This window comes from Moschus berezovskii, chromosome 2 (genome assembly GCF_049115385.1).
Source record: "Moschus berezovskii isolate FMDL1 chromosome 2, NW_MosBer_1.0, whole genome shotgun sequence".
Taxonomy (NCBI): Eukaryota; Metazoa; Chordata; class Mammalia; order Artiodactyla; family Moschidae; genus Moschus; species Moschus berezovskii.
Window position 1 is genome coordinate 139,086,995 of NC_142461.1, and position 18,442 is coordinate 139,105,436.

Genomic DNA, 18,442 nt, shown 5'->3' on the forward strand with positions numbered 1-18,442 from the left:
CTTACAAATAGCTGTGAAAAGAAGAGAAGCGAAAGGCAGTGGAGAAAAGGAAAGATATAAGCATCTGAATGCAGAGTTCCAAAGAATAGCGAGGAGGATAAGAAAGCCTTTTTAAGCAATCAGTGCGAAAAAATAGAGGAAAACAATAGAATGGGAAAGACTAGAGATCTCTTCAAGAAAATTAGAGATACCAAGGGAACAGTTCATGCAAAAATGGGCACAGTAAAGGACAGAAATGGTATGTACCTAACAGAAGCAGAAGATACTAAGAAGAGGTAGCAAGAATACACAGAAGAAGTATACAAAAAAGATCTTCATGACCCAGATAACCACGATGCTGTGATCACTCACCTAGAGCCAGACATCCTGGAATGTGAAGTGAAGCGGGCCTTAGGAAGCATCACTAGGGCAAAACTAGTGGAGGTGATAGAATTCCAGCTGAGCTATTTCAAATCCTAAATGATGATCTGTTGAAGTGTTACACTCAATCTGCCAACAAATTTGGAAAACTCAGCAGTGGCCATAGTACTGGAAAAGGTCACTTTTCATTTCATTCCGAAAGAAAGGCAATGCCAAAGAATGTTCAAACTCCCAGAAAATTGCATTCATCTCACATGCTAGTAAAGTAATGCTCAAAATTTTCCAAGGTAGTCTTCAACAGTACATGAACCGAGAACTTTCAGATGTTCCATCTGGATTTAGAAAAGGCAGAGGAACCAGAGGTAACGTTGCCAACATTCGTTGGATCATAGAAAAAGCAAGACGTTCCAGAAAAACGTCTACTTGTACTTCATTCACTACCTAAAGCCTTTGTCTATGTGGATCACAACAAACTATGGAAAATTCTTAAAGAGATGGTAATATCAGACCACCTTACCTGCATCCTGAGGAATCTGTACGCAGATCAAGAAGCAACAGTTAACAGAAAACAACAAAGTTCTTTAAAGCAATTATCCTTCAATTAAAAAATGAAAAGAAGCAAGAGTGAGATCCGACATGGAACAATAGACTGGTTCCAAGTTGGGAAAGGAGTCCGTCAGGGCTGTATATTGTTACCCTGCTTATTTAACTTATATGCAGAGTACATCATGAGAAACGCTGGGCTGGATGAAGCACAAACTGGAATCAAGCTTTCTGGCAGAAATATCAATAACCTCAAAGATGCAGATGACATCACCCTCACAGAAGAAAGTGAAGAGGAACTAAAGAGCCTCTTGATGAAAGTGAAAGAGGAGAGTGGAAAAGCTGGCTTAAAACTCAACGTTCAGAAATTCAAGATCATGGCATCCAGTCCTATCAATTCATGGCAAATAGATGGGAAACAATGGAAACAGTGACAGACTTAACTTTCTTGGACTCCAAAATCACTGCAAATGGTGACTGCAGCTATGAAATTGAAAGACACTTGCTCTTTGGAAGAAAAACTATGACAAACCTAGACAGCATATTAAAAAGCAGAGACAGCCCTTTGCTGACAAAGGTCTGTCTAGTCAAACCTATGGTTTTTCCAGTAGTCATGTATGGATGTGAGATTTGGACCATAATGAAGGCTGAGTGCCGATGAATTGATGCTTTTTAACTGTGATATTGCAGATAACTCTTTGAGAGTCCCTTGCGCTACAAGGAGATCACACCAGTCAATCCTAAAGGAAATCAGTCCTGAATATTCATTGGAAGGTGATGCTGATTCACTGATGGTGAAGCTGAAACTCCCAACAATTTGGCCACCTGATGCGAAGAACTGAATCATTAGAAAAGAGCCTGATGCTTAGAAAGTTTGAAGGCAGGAGGAGAACGGGCCGACAGAAGATGAGATGGTTGGATGACATCACTGACTCAATGGATACTATTTTGAACAAGTTCCAGAGTTGGTGATACACGGGCAAGCCTGGTGTGCTGCAGTCTATGGTGTCGCAAAGAGTTGGTCATCACTGAGCAACTGAACTGAACTGATTAGGAAAAAGTTTTAGTATTAAAATTTGGTCAAAAGCACACACAGTTTTAAGCTTTCCAACCCATGTTGCCTTCTTACCTTAATTGTGGGTGGCACAGTTCTAGTCTAGTCACTTCTCAGGATGCAGTGGACTGTTGTGTTTAGACTTACTCTGGTGTTTACTGTGAGAAAATAAAGACCAGAAGGAAAAAAGTTGTATGCTTTTTCACAGTAAATTTGATTGCTAGAGGAATGCTTGGTATATAGTACATCCTCAGGAACATTGGTTGCGGTTGACTGGCAAAAGATACCTCCTTCAGAGCTTGTTTAAAATAATAACTTTATTGAATTCTGCTTCACCTAGTATAAAATTCAGTTTTTTTACCGTGATTTTTTTTCTTTTTTGTATATTTGAAGAATTGTTCAGCCATCATCACCAATGTCTGATTTCCTCACTTACCCCAGTCCAGAAAGAAAGTTTGTGCTGCTTAATCGTTTCTGCCCCTTCCCCACTCCTTGAAGCCAATGACTACCACTCATCCACTTTATGTTCGTAAAGATTTCTCTGTTTTGGACATTTCATATAAGTGAATTTGCACAGTGTGTGGCTTTTTGTATTTGGCTCTTTCCAGTTAAATGTTTTCAAAGTTCAGTGAGGTTGTGACATCCATATTGTACTTAATTTTTAAAAATTGCTAAACAGTATTCTCTTGTATGGATATAGCACATTTTGTTTACCTGTTTATTAGTTGATGGACATTTGGATTGTTCGCTCTTTTAAGTTATGATGAATAGTGCTGTTATGAGTATTTGTGTGTATTTTTTTGTGGACATATGTGTTTATTCCGTATGGGCATATGCCTTGGAGTAGGTTGCCGAGTTTTAGGGTAACTGTGTGTGTGATGCTTCGAGGAGCAGCCAGGCTGTTTTCTTAGGTGACCATTTTACGTGCCCAGTAACATTGTATGTCAATTCCAGTTTCTCCATGTCCTTGCTAGTGCTTGCTGTTAACACTGTGCATCTTTTTTGTTCTACTGTCTTGACAGATGTGAAACTCCCTGATGACTAATGATGTAGAGTATCTTTTCATGTGCTTATTAGCTATTTGTATGTCTTCTTTGAAGATATGTCCATACATTTTTTGCTTACTTTCCAATTGGGTAATTTATCTTTTAATTTTTGAGTTGTAAGAATTCGTTCTCTATTTTTAGGTCCCACATCAGATACAGGACTTGTGGATATGTCCTCTCATTCTGTGGTTTATTGCTTCATGTTTACAAAGCAGATAGTTTCTGCCTAGGTGATCACATTGGGTGTTGTGAGGGCCAGTAGCAGGAGTAGAGATTTTAAGAGCTTCACAGAGGCTGGAGAGCATTTGTACTGGCAGCCTGGACGTTGGGTTTGTAGGACAAATTGTCTGTTTACAAACAGAGCAGGTGAGCAGTGTGATTTTCAGTGGTTGGCTGTGAGCCAGTGTCCCCAGGTGCGTGGGTTAGCACACAGCTAGCCTGTGGGATCCAGGCTCAGCCCACGGTACCTCCACGCCTGCTTCTAAGACGACTGGTAACCAATTTGTACTTCATGAATTACAGGATATTGAAGCCAAAAAAGAAGCACAGAAGGAAAAAGAAATTGATGAACAGGAAGCAAATGCCTCGACATTTCATAGAAGTAGGACTCCATTGGATAAAGACCTTATTAATACTGGAATCTATGAATCTTCTGGAAAACAGTGCTTGCCTCTCGTTCAACTTATTCAACAGCTTCTTAGGTAAATAGTATTAGATGTATTTTAATAGAATTATTGATTTTCATAATAAGATAGATTGAATGCTGGGAACTCAAAAATGTCTTCAGGTGTTGAGGAAGTACTCCAGAAAGTACCTCGGAGAGACTTTAGAGCAGACTCTTAAAGGTGAAATGAGAGGTTAGAGTGTATGAAGTAGAGATTCCAAAGGTTTTCACACAAGAGAGAATTGGAGGGTGTGATCAGTGTATGATGAGATTCTTATCTTCATTAGTAAGTAGGCAGATACAAATGAAAATCATCATGGTGAGATTTTTTTTTAACAGTTGGTTATGTCATTGGCCATTCTGTCTATCATAGATTTATGTGTATTCATTTCTAAGACAATTTTTAAAAGCTGAAGTAAATAAAAGAATGGAGAGCATTATATTTGAAGGACTTACCAGAAGGAGGTAAGATTCAGTGAGAGAAGATGAACAGAGACTAACATAGATAAGGGCTGAAGTAGTCACTCACTGTTTGCTGAAAAATGTCAGCCTGTGTCACAGTGCCCTTCAAAAAAAGCAAAAGAGCAGGGTGGTTTCTGAAAGGCATTTGTTAGACAGTGAAAAATGATTGTCCTTTATGTAACACATCTCCACTCTGTGTAAACCTGGCTCCTGGTTTATGTTTTATACAGAAAGGAAAGCGAGCCCTAAATCCAGAGCAGTGGTGGGTATGCTTGTGTGGGTTGGCCTGCCTTCCACGTGAGGAAACACCAGAGTTTACTAGGCACACTGTGTCTTTTAAAAGAGGATGTTTTATAGCTAGTTCCTTTTATAAATTTTAGTAAATCTAATTAAAAAGCTTTTTCTTATTTTTAAAAATAATCTGATGATGGTTTTTTAAAAATCAATGTTTGTACATTCTAATCTTCAGTATCACAATTTGAAATAAAGTGAATTAACTCAGTGTAGTTGGTGGTAATGAAAAGAGCTTGAAAATTTTTCCTGGAAAATTTCAGTTGTTACTGCTTATGTAAAGTTGGCAGCTGAAACTCTGCCCAGTGTGGTAACTGTGGGAGTAATGACAGCAGTGTTTACATTGGAGAGTTAATTAAGGATCAAGTGAGAAAATGGTCATTGCTCTGCAGAAGTTTTAAAGCAAAAGCATGTAACTCAAGATGTGCTTTTCCGTCTTCTTAACTATGCCTTCCTTCGCTGAGGAGGCTATGCCTGGGGCCCACTGGTTTCACTGACAGCCAGTACTGGGCTCCCTGTCCTCCATCCTGTGGTAGGTCACTGTTCTCATGAGAGGCCGGCTCTCTTGCTCTCCTGCCTGTTCAGACCGTCTCTTCCCTCGGGGTGTAGAGACCTGTCCCTCTTACCTGCCTCCACCTGTGCGATTTAGTCCAGCAGTCATTTGCCACATTGATGTGATGAACATTTGAAGTGTGTCCACAGTGTAGCCAAGACTGAGATTTTATTTTTTTATCAATTAAAATTCAAATTAAAAACTTAGACCTGATTCAACTATTAGAAAACTTAGTTATGTTTGGAATAACTTAGCCATACGAATTTACCTTTTCATCTCTTCATTTTTATGAGCCTTAAGTGCAGATCAGGTGTTTGCAATGAAAATTTAGTTGTCTGAATTGAAATGTACAAAATACACAAAATATACAAAATAGACAAATATACAAAATATACAGAATATACAATGGCTTTTGAAGACTTTGTGTGAAAAGAACTAATATAAAACTCTCAGTGTTTTTTCTTATTGGTTTTATGTTGAAATGATAATATTTTAAATATATGGTAATAAATACATTATTAATACTGATTTTACATGTTCTTTTTACCTTTGTTTATGTGACTGATAGACATTCTAAGTTACATGTGTAAGTCCCCTGGCAGACGTTTCCTGTTGCACCATGTTCTCTATACCATTCTCACATTGTCTTCTGAACCTTCCTGTTTACTTTTGGTTCCTGTGGCATGCAGGCAGGAGTTGGCCCCACAGGAGGTTTATAATGAAGATGAACCTCTTTGGAAAACACAAAACAAAAACTTAATCATGGAAGTAAATAGTACCTTAAAGTTTTTTGGAAAAAAGGAAAAGAAAAATGCATGAACGACATTCTCAGTAACAGAATGCCTATGATCTCGGCTCTTTTCATAAGCATAGATAATTTGCCTTTCCTCTTATAGAGATAGACTTTAACATTTATTTCCAACCTTAAGGTTTTGTGACTAAATGAGGCTCATGTGTTGACTTGGCTGATGCAGTTGTTGAAAAATAATCTATAGGTTTATAGTTTGGAGATTTTGGAGACATCTGATGTGTTTTATTATTTGGAAAACAGGTTGGAGAAATTGTAGTTTGCCCAAAGTAAGCCATGAAACAGATTTCAGAGTAACTCCTATGCTGACAAAGAGCCACAGAAAACCATTTATATTTGGAAATAGAGAGCTATAAAGATTTTTAAGTCAATGAACTCTGTCAGAATTATATACTTTGACTATGGTTCTGAATTTCCTGTTAGGGAAATAAGTTAACATTTGTATTGTGTTCTGTGAATATATTTTTCTGTGTCATGTATGGCATAAAAGCCAGATTCTAGACCGTTTCTTTTAGTGATACGGTTATCAGGGCAGGTTATGAGGTCATGGAGCAGGAAGATGAGGTGAACCGAAAACAAAGCCCTGAGCACCCACTTGCATTTTGTGTGGCTGGGAGTGCTGAGCACAAGCCAGGGTTCCCTGTTGCCTTTTGTTCGCAACCCTGTGTATGTTGATGTGTGTCTTCTGCTCCTGTCCTCACTCCACTGCTGTAGGTAGAGTAGAGTGAGGACAGAATGAGTTCCTGGATTGAGCCCTGGGGGCAGGCATGGTTAATGGAGGTTCTACTTAAACCTGCTATTATGTAAGAAATCAAAAGAATGGACCAGAATGCTTCTCCGTGGCCTGGTGTTGTGCAGAGGTTCTGGACTTTCTGCTCAGTGACCATGCCAGGCGTTCTTGGCTGGAATAGGGCTGGTGTGGTGCGGCTACATTGACAGAAATTCCAAACCAGGCTCTGCTTTGGCTCTTTTCCTTCTCTAACTCACTTTCTCTTCCTGTTCTCAGGACCACAGGTCAGGCCTTGTCCAGTTGGTGCTAGGACTGTCCCTGAGTGGTTGGGTCTTATTTGGTGTTCTCTGTGCCTTCTAATCTGCCTTCACACTAACTTGAGTTACCTTTCTTGGACACAAAAAGGATATCACTTTTCTTTCAAAACTTGGTGGCTGAGCATTGCAGAATTTATTCCCAGCAGCCTGGTACTCTGTTACCTACAGTGTCCACTATGTCCACTCCCCTTCTTTGTCTTGGCCTCTGTGTCCTTGTTCCTTTGCATTCTGCTCATGGAACGTTTACTGCTCTTCTCATTATACTTTCTCTTTTCTCCCCATTTACCTACTGATGGCTCATTACTCAAGTTGGATCCTGCAGTTGGAATCAGATCCTCTGCTCCTTTCCTTGTTGCTGTGTTCTTTGAGCACCTCTTACTGTGACATGTTTTATTTGTACCCACTTTAGTCTTCCTTCTTGTACTTTCTGAGCCCTGGGTATCCCTCACATGGCCCACTCTGGTGCTTAATTGAGTAGGTGTGAAGGTAGACTTGTGAGGCAGATGCAGAAATGCGAGTGGATCTTATCTTTAAGAATAGTGTTGCATTTGTATTTGAAATGAAGTGCGAGCGGATCTTCTCTTTAAGAATAGTGTCACATTTGTATTTGAAATGCAGCTTTGGATAAAAAATTATATAACAGTTACTTTTCCTTCCAAAGGTTCATAGAGGAGTTTTCTATTATTTTGGACTATTTCATGCAGCTCCTTAGGAGCACATTTGGAAAGCAAGGGGTATCATTCTGCCTTTTAGTGTCTCTGTGTGCCTCTGCTTAGTTTTGAATGAGGTATGCTTATTGCAGATACACCTGACACACATTGGGGAAGGAAGACAGCCGCAGGTCACGTGGGTATATGGACTTTATTTTTGATTTTAATTTATGTTGTGATTTTTTTTTTACATCCCTCCCCCCTTTAAAGACAAACATAACTTGCTTAATTTTGCAATTCTCTTTCTCCTGCATAGAAACATTGCTTCTCAGACAGTAGCCAGATTGAAAGATGTTGCCCGTCGGATATCATCATGTCTAGACTTTGAGCAACATAGTCGTGAAAGATCTGCTTCATTGGATTTGTTGCTGCGTTTTCAGCGCTTACTTATCAGTAAACTTTATCCAGGAGAAAGTGTTGGTCAGACTTCAGAAATTTCTAGTAAGTTACTTAAAGTGTTAAAGTGTCTTGTATGTATTTTGGCTTTTTTATTTAGGCTTTTTTACGTACCTGTTCTGTATGGCCCATGTGTGTAGGTCTTAGATTAGATGTACCAGTTTTGGAGGACTTTAATTTGCATCTACTTTTTTTTGACAGATATTTCTGTTTTAAACTCATCAATATTTTTATTTCATTGTGTTAACATTTAAATTCCTTAGACATGAGAAATAGCATCCTTTATGTTCAGGTTAGTCTTATAGAAGGTCTGTTAGACTTATTCCACATGTTAGTTACGGACTGTTCAGTTCAGTTCAGTCGCTCAGTCGTGTCCGACTCTCCGCGACCCCATGAATCACAGCACGCCAGGCCTCCCTGTCCATCACCAACTCCCGGAGTTCACTCAGACTCATGTCCACAGAGCTGGTGATGCCATGCAGCCATCTCATTTAGAGACTGACATAATATGGAGACAGAATTGTGACCTAATAATATTTGTATGTCACCCTGGTAAGCTAGATGAGTGTACCAGGAGAAATGCATCATTGTTGGCAGAAGAGAATCTCAGTTCCAGCTTTAGTTTGTTAGCTGCTGAATATGACAAAGCCTCCTGGGAGTTGTTGATTCCTCACCTACCAGAGTTAGGAGGAGACTTGAGGGTGCCTGTGAGAATTAGGATGATATGTGAGAAAGAGCTCAGTTCCGTGTACAGTGTAGAGTGGAGCACTTTGCACAACTCCAAAGGAGTGCTTGGCTCTTTATAGGATAGTTCTGTGCCAGGGATGGAAGGGTCTGCTACTTTTGTTAGTGTTTTTATAGCTAGTGTATTCTAAAACAACTTGATTACTTCCTGAAAATAGTTAGGCACCTGTAGAAGATGGAAAAATTCAGGTTGAAATCAGTGAACCATTTCAGTCTGAAAGAGGTATTGTAAACTCACAAGGACTAAAACACTATTACGAGTCATGTAGCGGGAAAAGTTGAAAATTTTTTATGACACTGAAAACTGCGTAACTTTGTTCATTGAGAGTAATTTTCAGGCTTTAAGATTTGCACTTGGAAAACATGTAAATTGGGTATAAGGATTTAGAACTCTTTATAACTTTGGTTTACTATTTTTAAACACTGTGTAGTTCAGTGTTTAAAAATTGATATATCCAAACTCACTGTTTCTCAAATTATGTGCTGTAAAAGGAGCCAAGGACTAAGTAAGGGTTAATAATCACTCCTGTTTGAAAAAATTATTATAGGTAAAAGATGTAATAGATAAAGATAGAATAGTGAAACAATGAAGTTTATTTACAAGGTAAGCTTTGATAGTGCAAATGAAATTCTCTGCATCTCCCCTCCAGGTCCTGAACTGATGGGGGTCGGGTCCTTGCTGAAGAAGTACACAGCCCTTCTGTGCACACACATTGGGGACATACTGCCTGTGGCAGCCAGCATTGCTTCCACCAGCTGGCGGCACTTTGCAGAGGTGGCCTGCATTGTGGAAGGGGACTTCACTGGTACTTACCTTGTTTCCTAAATGTCGCCATGTATTTATTTTTGGAGATTGATGTGACTTAAAATGTATCATTTTGTGATAAACTTGCATGCCTTTACTTCATATGTCTAGTCCTGTAGACTACCTGTCTAGTACTGTAGAGTAGGCTATATCTAGTCCTAGTCTTTAACCTTTTGCTTCTTTAGTTGCAATTCTAGAGTTAAGCACCCTGTTGTAAATAGAATTCGTGCTTTAGAGTCATGCCACCATTATTAGCACTTCAGTAACGAAGTAAACAGTAATTGTCTAATTTTATTTCAGCAAAGTAAGAGTTAGTTACTCGTTTAAGGACCTTAATAAATTTCTATATTGCTTAATATTTTTTTCAAGTTAATTCTATGACAGTAGATTATTATGATTGAATGATTTTTTTCTGATGATTAACTTAGTTGAAAACACTTAAGTTTTTCTGAGTAAAAAACTCTAGCTACTCCTTTTGTGTTGAAACGGTGTTTTCAAAAAGCATTTTTATAACTCAAAGGGTTCTCTTTGATACCTATGTTTGTTTCTTTCAAAATGAAAGATAAAATAATCCTGTAGAATATACTGAAGGACAAGTGTTCCTTATCTTGTGATTTATCAGGAGTTAAACATAGCCCAAGCTTATAAAGTGATTTTATAAGATAAAGACTTTTGCTTCAAGTCTTATACTGTGTTTTCTTTTCTTTTTAAATGTAGGTATCCTCCTTCCCGAACTGGTAGTGTCTGTCGTGCTTCTGCTCAGTAAAAATGCTGGTCTCATGCAGGAGGCTGGCGCTGTCCCTCTGCTGGGTGGCTTGTTAGAGCATCTGGATCGGTTCAACCACCTGGCGCCAGGGAAGGAGAGGGATGACCTTGAAGAGTTAGCCTGGCCTGGCATCATGGGTATGGCATCTTCACTTAAGGACTTGCAGTGGGGAAAGTTTTGTCCTAGTCTTTCATTTGAAACACTAATTTGACAAAGGAACACCAGTTATTGCCGTTTTCACTGATGGTAGTGTGGAGAAGGGGTTGGCAGCCCACTCCAGTATTCTTGCCTGGAGAGTCTCTTGGACAGAGGAGCCTGGCAGGCTGCGGCCCATGGGGCCACAGAGTCAGACACGACTGAAGCGGCTGAGCCCACTTTGATGGTCGTGTAAGTGGAAAACAAAGATAATCCACATCAGAATAGTTTTGGGTTATATTTAAGAAAAATTTTTCTGTTAGCAATGGTTGTTACATCCTGAATTGGATTATTTTAGAGCATTCTGGAAAATCCTATCTTGGGAATTGTCTCCAGAAGATATAGTTGAAGGGTTAGTTATGATCCTGCTTTGGAGGCAGACATTGATATGGGAGGGCTTTCTTAAACTCAGTGGCCTTATGTGATGTTAATGAGTTACGGAATTTCCATAGTCAACTGGGCACTTCCCATCCTTACTGTCTCTGCTGCTGCTGCTGCTGCTAAGTCACTTCAGTCGTGTCCGACTCTGTGTGACCCCATAGACGGAAGCCCACCAGGCTCCCCCTTCCCTGGGATTCTCCAGGCAAGAACACTGGAGTGGGCTGCCAACCCCTTCTCTTGGAATGAAACTTATCTTTTCAAAATTTTGAACTTTGACACTTTTGAATCTAAGTCTAAGCATTATGACTTCCTGGACTTACAGAATTAATTGTGGTTTACCTTTCTTTATAGAAAAGCTGAAGCAAGGTAGGCCTTTCTACCATTGTAGACTGTCATTTTTATATGTATTACTTAACACAGAAAGTAACAAGTGTCCTGAGGAAAATAACCAGCCTTAGGATATTGAACATTATTTTTTATTTCTTTATTGTAGCTAATATTTTCAACACAATTCATCTACTTTGGTGAACTTAAATGGTCAAAAATTTGTGATTTTTGTCTGTTTATATGGTTGAGAGCTTATAATTTGATCAGCAGTTCAGACATAGTTACTATAAGACATTTTTTTATTGTGAAGTGTAACATATACACAAAATTACCAAAATCAACTTTGGGACTGATCACAGGGGAAACCATTTATTAAGCAGAACCTTCCCAAACACTGTCTCTGTCTTACTGAAAGGTTTCTCTGGCTTTTGTGCTTGCCGTTCCCCTGCTTCTGTTGATCGTTTTATCAGATAGGCACGTGACCCATAACAAATTAATTGCTTAAATGTTCGTCTGCTTCTTGGTGGTTTATAAGGCGTGCTTTAGTACAGAATGCCAGATTTCCACAGTGATTGTACTGGTCTTCATCTCTAGGAAGTGTGGAAGTACTCAACTGTTCCACCTCCATGCCTAGAGATCATATGCCGTTTTCTTCCATAGGCGTTTTTGTCTGTTGGATCGTTGTCCTAGCACTCTTGGGTGGAAGGACTGTTGTGGTCTGTCCTCTGGAGTAACACCTTTGACTAAATCAGTGACTCTGCCTGTGTTTGCTTCTGAGTGTGCGCTTCCTGCCAGAACATACTATACTTGATGGCACCTCTAGTGCACTGTGGAATAGAAGTGGTGATAATCGGCACTCTTGTCTTGCTCCTAGGAGCAGAGGAAAAACTACCCAAAGTTCACGTGTGATATTTGTTGTAGTTTTTTCTTTGTAGTTACTTTAAAATATTCAGGATGTTTCCTTTGGTTTCTGAATGGACATTAAATTTCCTCCGATACTTTTTTCTGCATCTCTTGATGATTATATAGTTTTTTCTATTCATGTTGCAGACAGCAAATTTCATTTTTTTTATGACTGAGTGGTATTTTATCGCATATTTGTGTGTGTATTGTGTGTATATATATCTCACGTCTTCTTTGTCTGTAACAGAAATAACATTCATCTGTTAATGAATACTGGATTGTTCCCACCTTTTGGCTGTTGTGATCAGTGCTCCTGTGAATATGGGTGTGTAGATGTCTGAGTCCCTGCTTTCACTTCTTTTGGGTATATAGCCAAAAGTTGGTTCAGAATTCTTGCCTGGACAATTCCCTAGACAGAAGAGCTTTGCAGGCTGCAGTCCATGGGGTGAAAGAGTCAGACACAACTGAGTGACTGAGCACCAATGCACTTGATAATTTAATTTTTAATTTCTTAAGGAGTTGGCATTCTGTTTTTCATAGTAGCTGTGCCGTTTGAAGTTCCCACAGGCAATGCACAAAGGAACAGTTCTGATTTTTCCACCTGCTTGGCCAACACTTGTTTGTTTTTTAAATAATAGCCATCCTACCTGGAGATTGTCATACTGAGTGAAGTAAGTCAGACAGACAGGAGAAATATCATGTGACAGCCCATATATGTGAAATCTAAAAAGAAATGATACAAATGAACTTACTTATAAAACAGAGACTCGTGGTCTTAGAGAACAAACTTAAGATTGCCAGAGGAAGGATGGGAAATGAGATAGTTAAGGAGTTTGGGATGAACATGTACACACTGCTATATTTAAAATGGATAAACAACAAGGACCTATTGTATAGCATGTGGAACTCTGTTCAATGTTATTTGGCAGCCTGGATGAGAGGGCAGTTTTGGGGAGAGTGGATATGTTTGGCTGAGTCCCTTCACTGTTCATCTGAAACTTCACAGCATTGTTAATTGACTGTACCCCAATACAAAATAAAAAGCTAAAAAAAGATAGTAGCCATCCTATTAGGATCAAGTAGTAGTACATTGTAGTTTTGATTTGGTTTCCCTAATGATTAGTGGTGATGTGCATCTATTTATGAGCCTGTTGATCATGTATGTATCTTTGGAGAAATGTCTTTTCAAGTGGTTTTCCTGCTTTTAAATCAAGTTTCTTGTTGTCATTGTTGAGTTGTAGGTTTGTTACATGATCTGAGAATATATGACTTGCAAATATTTTCTCATTCTGTGGGTTGCCTTTTCATTCTGTTGATAGTGTCCTTTGATTTTTTTATTTTTTTTTTAAATGAAGGTTGTCTGTGCTTTTGGTGTCTTGTCTAAAAAAATGATTGACAGATCCAGTGTTCTGAAGCTTTCCTCCTATTTTTTTCCTAAGAGTTTTATTTATAGTTTTAGCTCTTATGTTTAGGTTTTTAATCTGTTTTGAGTCAGTTTTTTTGTATGGTGAAAGGTACAGGTCCAACTTGATTTATCTGCATTTGAATATTCAGTTTTTGCAGCACTATTTGTTGAAAAGATTGTCCTTTCCCCATTGAATGGTCTTACCATTCTTGTAAAAAAAAAAAAAAAGCATTTGCCTATATATTGTGAAGATTTATTTCTGGGTTCTTCTGTTCTATTGCTCTAAATGTCATTGTGCTGGTACTACACTATTCTTTACATTTTTTTTTTTTTCCTTAGGGTTTAATCTGAGATTTTTCTAACTTTTTGAGAAATTATGCTAGTTAGCCTAGTGATTTTTTTATAATGTTGATTATGAAAATGTTCCAACAGATTAAAGTAGAGAAAATAATATAATGAATGTACAATCAAGTATTTACATTCCCAAGGACTTCCCAGGCAGTCCAGTGGTTAGGACTCCAAGCTTCCACTGCAGGGGGCACAGATTCAATCCCTAGTCAGAAACTAAGATCCCGCATGCTGCATGGCGTGGCCAAAAAAAAATTGCTCACATTCCCCAAGCTGTCCTATGCTTTTTATCTGATTGATTGTATTATTTTAAAGCAAATTTCTGTCTTTAAAGATTTTTACACACTTTACCTGTTAATGATAAAAGCTTTTTTGGGAGAATGAAACCACAGTCTCATTGTTCTGTCTAAGATAAACAGATGCATTACTCTTTTTATTAGTGGTTATGTTGAGTCAGGATATAGACAGGTCCTCTGTAGTCAAGGTCATATATATTTCTTGTTTTTATACCCAACAGCATATCTCCATTCTCTCCTCCCTCGCTTTGGTTGTACTGTTTCTTTTTTGTTTGCTTTTTAAAGAAGTAGGCTGGAGAATTTCACATTTTCTGAACTTGGTTTATTGCATTCTCTTCTTCAAGTCGTAATGTCTTTTACCAGTGGTATTTTCTATAAACTGCTGACAGGTTTGATGAGATTTGGTTTCCGTTTTGTTGGGTCGGAGTGTTTCTGAGGTCATGCGGTGTGCTTTCCGTGTCACCCGTGACGCTGGGTGACCCCACCTTCAGTTCTGTCACATGGACCAGGGAGTGCATACATAATGTGTCCGCTCTGCAGTCCTCTAGCAGCCTTGCCCTCACCTGGTAGCACGAGGTACAATTTGCACCGGAAAGACATGATCCTACCTTGGTTCATCGTCACCCCAGCCCACCTTAACCGTTTTTTGTAATAGTAAGTTGGAGTCCTAATGCTTCCAAAGGTGACTAATGAAGTTTTCTCTTTCTTTGAAGTATCATTATTAACTCATTGAATTTTATTGATTTTATGTTTATTAACTTTTTAGCTTTTATTTTTTCCTAATATGTACATTTAAAGATAGAAATGGCTTCAAAAATATAATTAGCTCTATGTCACAAGTGTTGATCTGCAATATTTTCATTATTGTTTGTTTCAGTTTTCTTCCACAGTCATTTTTTTCCTGGGAATTTTAGATGACATAAATATAATGACAGCATAATTTCAAATGTAGAGATTTTAATTTTTTGTTACTTGCTTTATTTATTTATTTATGGCCACACCATACAGCTTATAGGATCTTAGTTCCCTGACCAGGGATTGAACCCAGGCCCTTGACAGTGAACGCACAGAGTCCTAACCACTGGATCACCAGGGAATTCCCTTAGCTGTTTTTAACTTAACTGCACTGTAGTCATTTTCCATGCTCTGTAAATTGACTTATTTGAAATTTTTGAGGTTTGCTTGATGCTTGGTTATATGGGCAGACTTACTGTTCATCCTATCATGTGGTGTTTTTGTTTTTAAATCCTTCTGTATCCTTGTTGAATTTTTGTTTGTGGTGTTAGTTATAGTAAGATATATGTTAATTTCTTACTGTGTTTGTGGATTTGTCTATTTCACCTTGTAGTTCTTTCACACAATTTGTTCTAGTCGTTTTATCTATTGATCTATTGATTCATTGATTTTGGTTTCTGTATACACAGAGTCATTTTTTACAGGTCAGAACTGTAGAAATAATGAGGAAGTAACACTTATACGCAAAGCTGATTTGGAGAACCACAATAAAGATGGAGGCTTCTGGACTGTGATTGATGGAAAAGTGTATGATATAAAGGACTTCCAGACGCAGTCATTAACAGGAAATAGTATTCTTGGTAAGGCGTCGTTTTTTACTTTATGGATAAAGGTTGTAGATGTGTCATTTTAAGTAGACCATTTGGTTTAAAATGATCAGTTTAGTAACTGCTCCAGGTCTCATACATTTTAGTCCATCAGTGACTTTTTTTTTTTTAATTTATTATCAGTGACTTTCTATCACAGCAAGTTCAGACATATTTAAAGAATTTCTTATAATTATGCAGTTTTTGTTCCAACACGTGTTGGAACTTGTTCCAGGTTCTGAGTTGACCCAGACAGCCCTGGCAGAGGGTGAGAGATCATATTACTTTGGAGTTAACCTGCACAATCTATTTCCTGTTTCTATAATAAATGGCTAGGCAAACTGTACTGAAGTCATGTTACTTTTGTCTGTTTTATTTCAGCCCAGTTTGTAGGGGAAGACCCAGTGGTGGCGTTGGAAGCTGCTTTGCAGTTTGAAGACACACGGGAATCAATGCATGCTTTCTGTGTTGGTCAGTATCTGGAGGTGAGGCTGTGTGTGTGGTGAGCAAGGTGGACACAGTGGGGACCCTCTCTGGATATTTCGGATAAGTGGTTTTTACCCTGAAGTATTGATAGCTGGATCTTATGGAGGAAGGGGTCATTAAATGAAAAGCAAAGATCTTTTAGAGATTTTTTAATAAGCCAATTTGCATTTATTCCTGGTCTTGAAAAACTATTTTAAAATTGTTAATTTGTAAGAAATACAAACCCTGATCCACACACACAAAAAAGTTAACTTTTTATCTTTTTTACAATTTTATTGTAATTCTGTGTAGAAATTTGGAAGGACTTACCATCTTGATAGGTGTTTTTGGGGAGTAGCTATTTCATAGCATAGTGTTTTAGAATAGAAATATGTCCATTCTGTATATTCATAAGCATTGGGATTTATATGTTGAGATTGACTTTCCAGATGTGGATATAGAAGTGACAAAATGTATTAATTTATGCCTCAAGGGTAATGTTTAAAGGATCTTATGAAGGGAAAAATTAATTTTGTTTATAAGTTGTCACGTGACTGGCAGCGTTTAAGATTATTTTCATTTGAACCCTTTTTCTTCTGCCTTCTGTTTGACTTCTTCAGGAATTTTCTAGTTAAGTCGTTTATCATTGCTTTGGTAGACCTATGCGTCCTGTCTGCTCTCAGTTATCAAAATCTTCCGTTATTGTGGGGCAGCCTGAGCTCACTATTATAGGACATAGTCGTTATTATGGCAGTATATCTTGTTTAAGGATAAAAGCTGTTGGAATTCTTGACTGATTGTTGATTAACTCTATTTTCATTTCATACTGATAATGAAATTTATCTTTCCCAGCCTGAGCAAGAAGTTGTTACCATACCAGATTTGGGAAGTCTGTCTTCACCTCTTATAGACACTGAAAGGAATCTGGGCCTGCTCCTTGGATTACATGCTTCCTATTTAGCTATGAGCACACCACTGTCTCCAGTTGAGGTCGAATGCGCCAGTAAGAAAAATTTTGTTTTCTGTTAACAGATTCAGTTCAGTTCAGTTCAGTTCAGTCGCTCAGTTGTGTCCGACTCTCCGCGACCCCATGAATCACAGCACGCCAGGCCTCCCTGTCCATCACCAACTCCCGGAGTTCACTCAAACTCATGTCCATAGAGTCGGTGATGCCATCCAGCCATCTCATTCTCGGTCGTCCCCTTCTCCTCCCGCCCCCAACCTTTCCCAGCATCAGAGTCTTTTCCAGTTTAGCAGGTTATTTTAGCTGGAGCTGTAAGTGCCGTTAAGGATAGTGAAGAAGAATGAGCACAGTTGTTGATGAGGAAATGTAAGGATAGTGAGACTAAATCACTTCACAGAAATAGCTGTGAGTAGCTTTCATTTGTGCGATCTGTGGCGTCAAAGGAAGCTGACAGGTGTGTAGGAAGGTTGAGCCTATGTATGGTCTCACTTCCATATCCTCTAACAGATTGGCTCAGCTCCCTGCTGCCTAGAAATCTACATGTTGTGGATTGATGGTTCCTCCGGACGGAATTCTGTTTGAGGATTGTGTTTTTACCAGACTCCAATCCCGTGTATTTTGGGATGGCCACGTTCATAACTGCCTAGAGTATTACATTTTCTCTATTTCCCATATGATACATTTGAATGACTCTTCACATATTTATGTATTTTTCCATCTGTTTGTCCCCTGACTGTCCGATGCACATTTCTTGAGTAATTTCTCATGGAAGTTACCATGTTAGGCTCTGAGGCTATAAGCAGGTATAGAATTAGATGCACCCTGCCCTTAGCAGCAGCCCTTAGTTTGGAGAAGGAAATGGCAACCCACTCCAGTATTCTTGCCTGGAGAATCCCGGGGACAGAGCAGCCTGGTGAGGTGCCATCTGTGGGGTTGCACAGAGTTGACTATGGCTGAAGCGACTTAGCAGCAGCAGCAGTTCCCCTTAGTTACTTCCTGTACTTAGACATCATAAACAGGTCAGGTTGGATGGTGGTAGAAGATAAAATGGAGTCATTTATAAGTGGTTTGGGAGGTGAGGAGTGGGTGGAGGGAAAGATTTCATGGAGGTGGAACTATTGTGAAACTGGAGTCCCAGCAGACTGGGTGTGTGAGGGCAACATTGAGAAAATCAGCTTTGGGCTGGTGCGTGTGGAGGGTTAGGGGATAAAGCTAGTGGGCAAGCATTGCCATGGTGCCTATTCATCCTGCCTTCTGGGCAAACCTTTGGTGCAGGTGCTGTGCACTTTGCTGCCTCAGAGAATCTAA

General features: G+C 38.9%; 1 protein-coding gene across 5 annotated transcripts in view; it reads left to right on the forward strand.

Moving 5' to 3' along the window:
• The window catches only part of HERC2 (HECT and RLD domain containing E3 ubiquitin protein ligase 2), a 248,598-nt gene that overhangs the window by 83,376 nt on the left and 146,780 nt on the right, over window positions 1–18,442 (forward strand). For 4 of the 5 annotated variants that reach the window (XM_055398094.2, XM_055398095.2, XM_055398098.2 and 1 more), the window contains 7 exons: window positions 3,526–3,704; window positions 7,795–7,979; window positions 9,329–9,484; window positions 10,201–10,386; window positions 15,529–15,699; window positions 16,087–16,190; window positions 17,023–17,173. In XM_055398094.2, the coding sequence (XP_055254069.1) occupies window positions 3,526–3,704; window positions 7,795–7,979; window positions 9,329–9,484; window positions 10,201–10,386; window positions 15,529–15,699; window positions 16,087–16,190; window positions 17,023–17,173 (1,132 nt within the window). The remainder of the gene's footprint in view (window positions 1–3,525; window positions 3,705–7,794; window positions 7,980–9,328; window positions 9,485–10,200; window positions 10,387–15,528; window positions 15,700–16,086; window positions 16,191–17,022; window positions 17,174–18,442) is intronic. The other variant, XM_055398096.2, reaches the window with a different exon arrangement.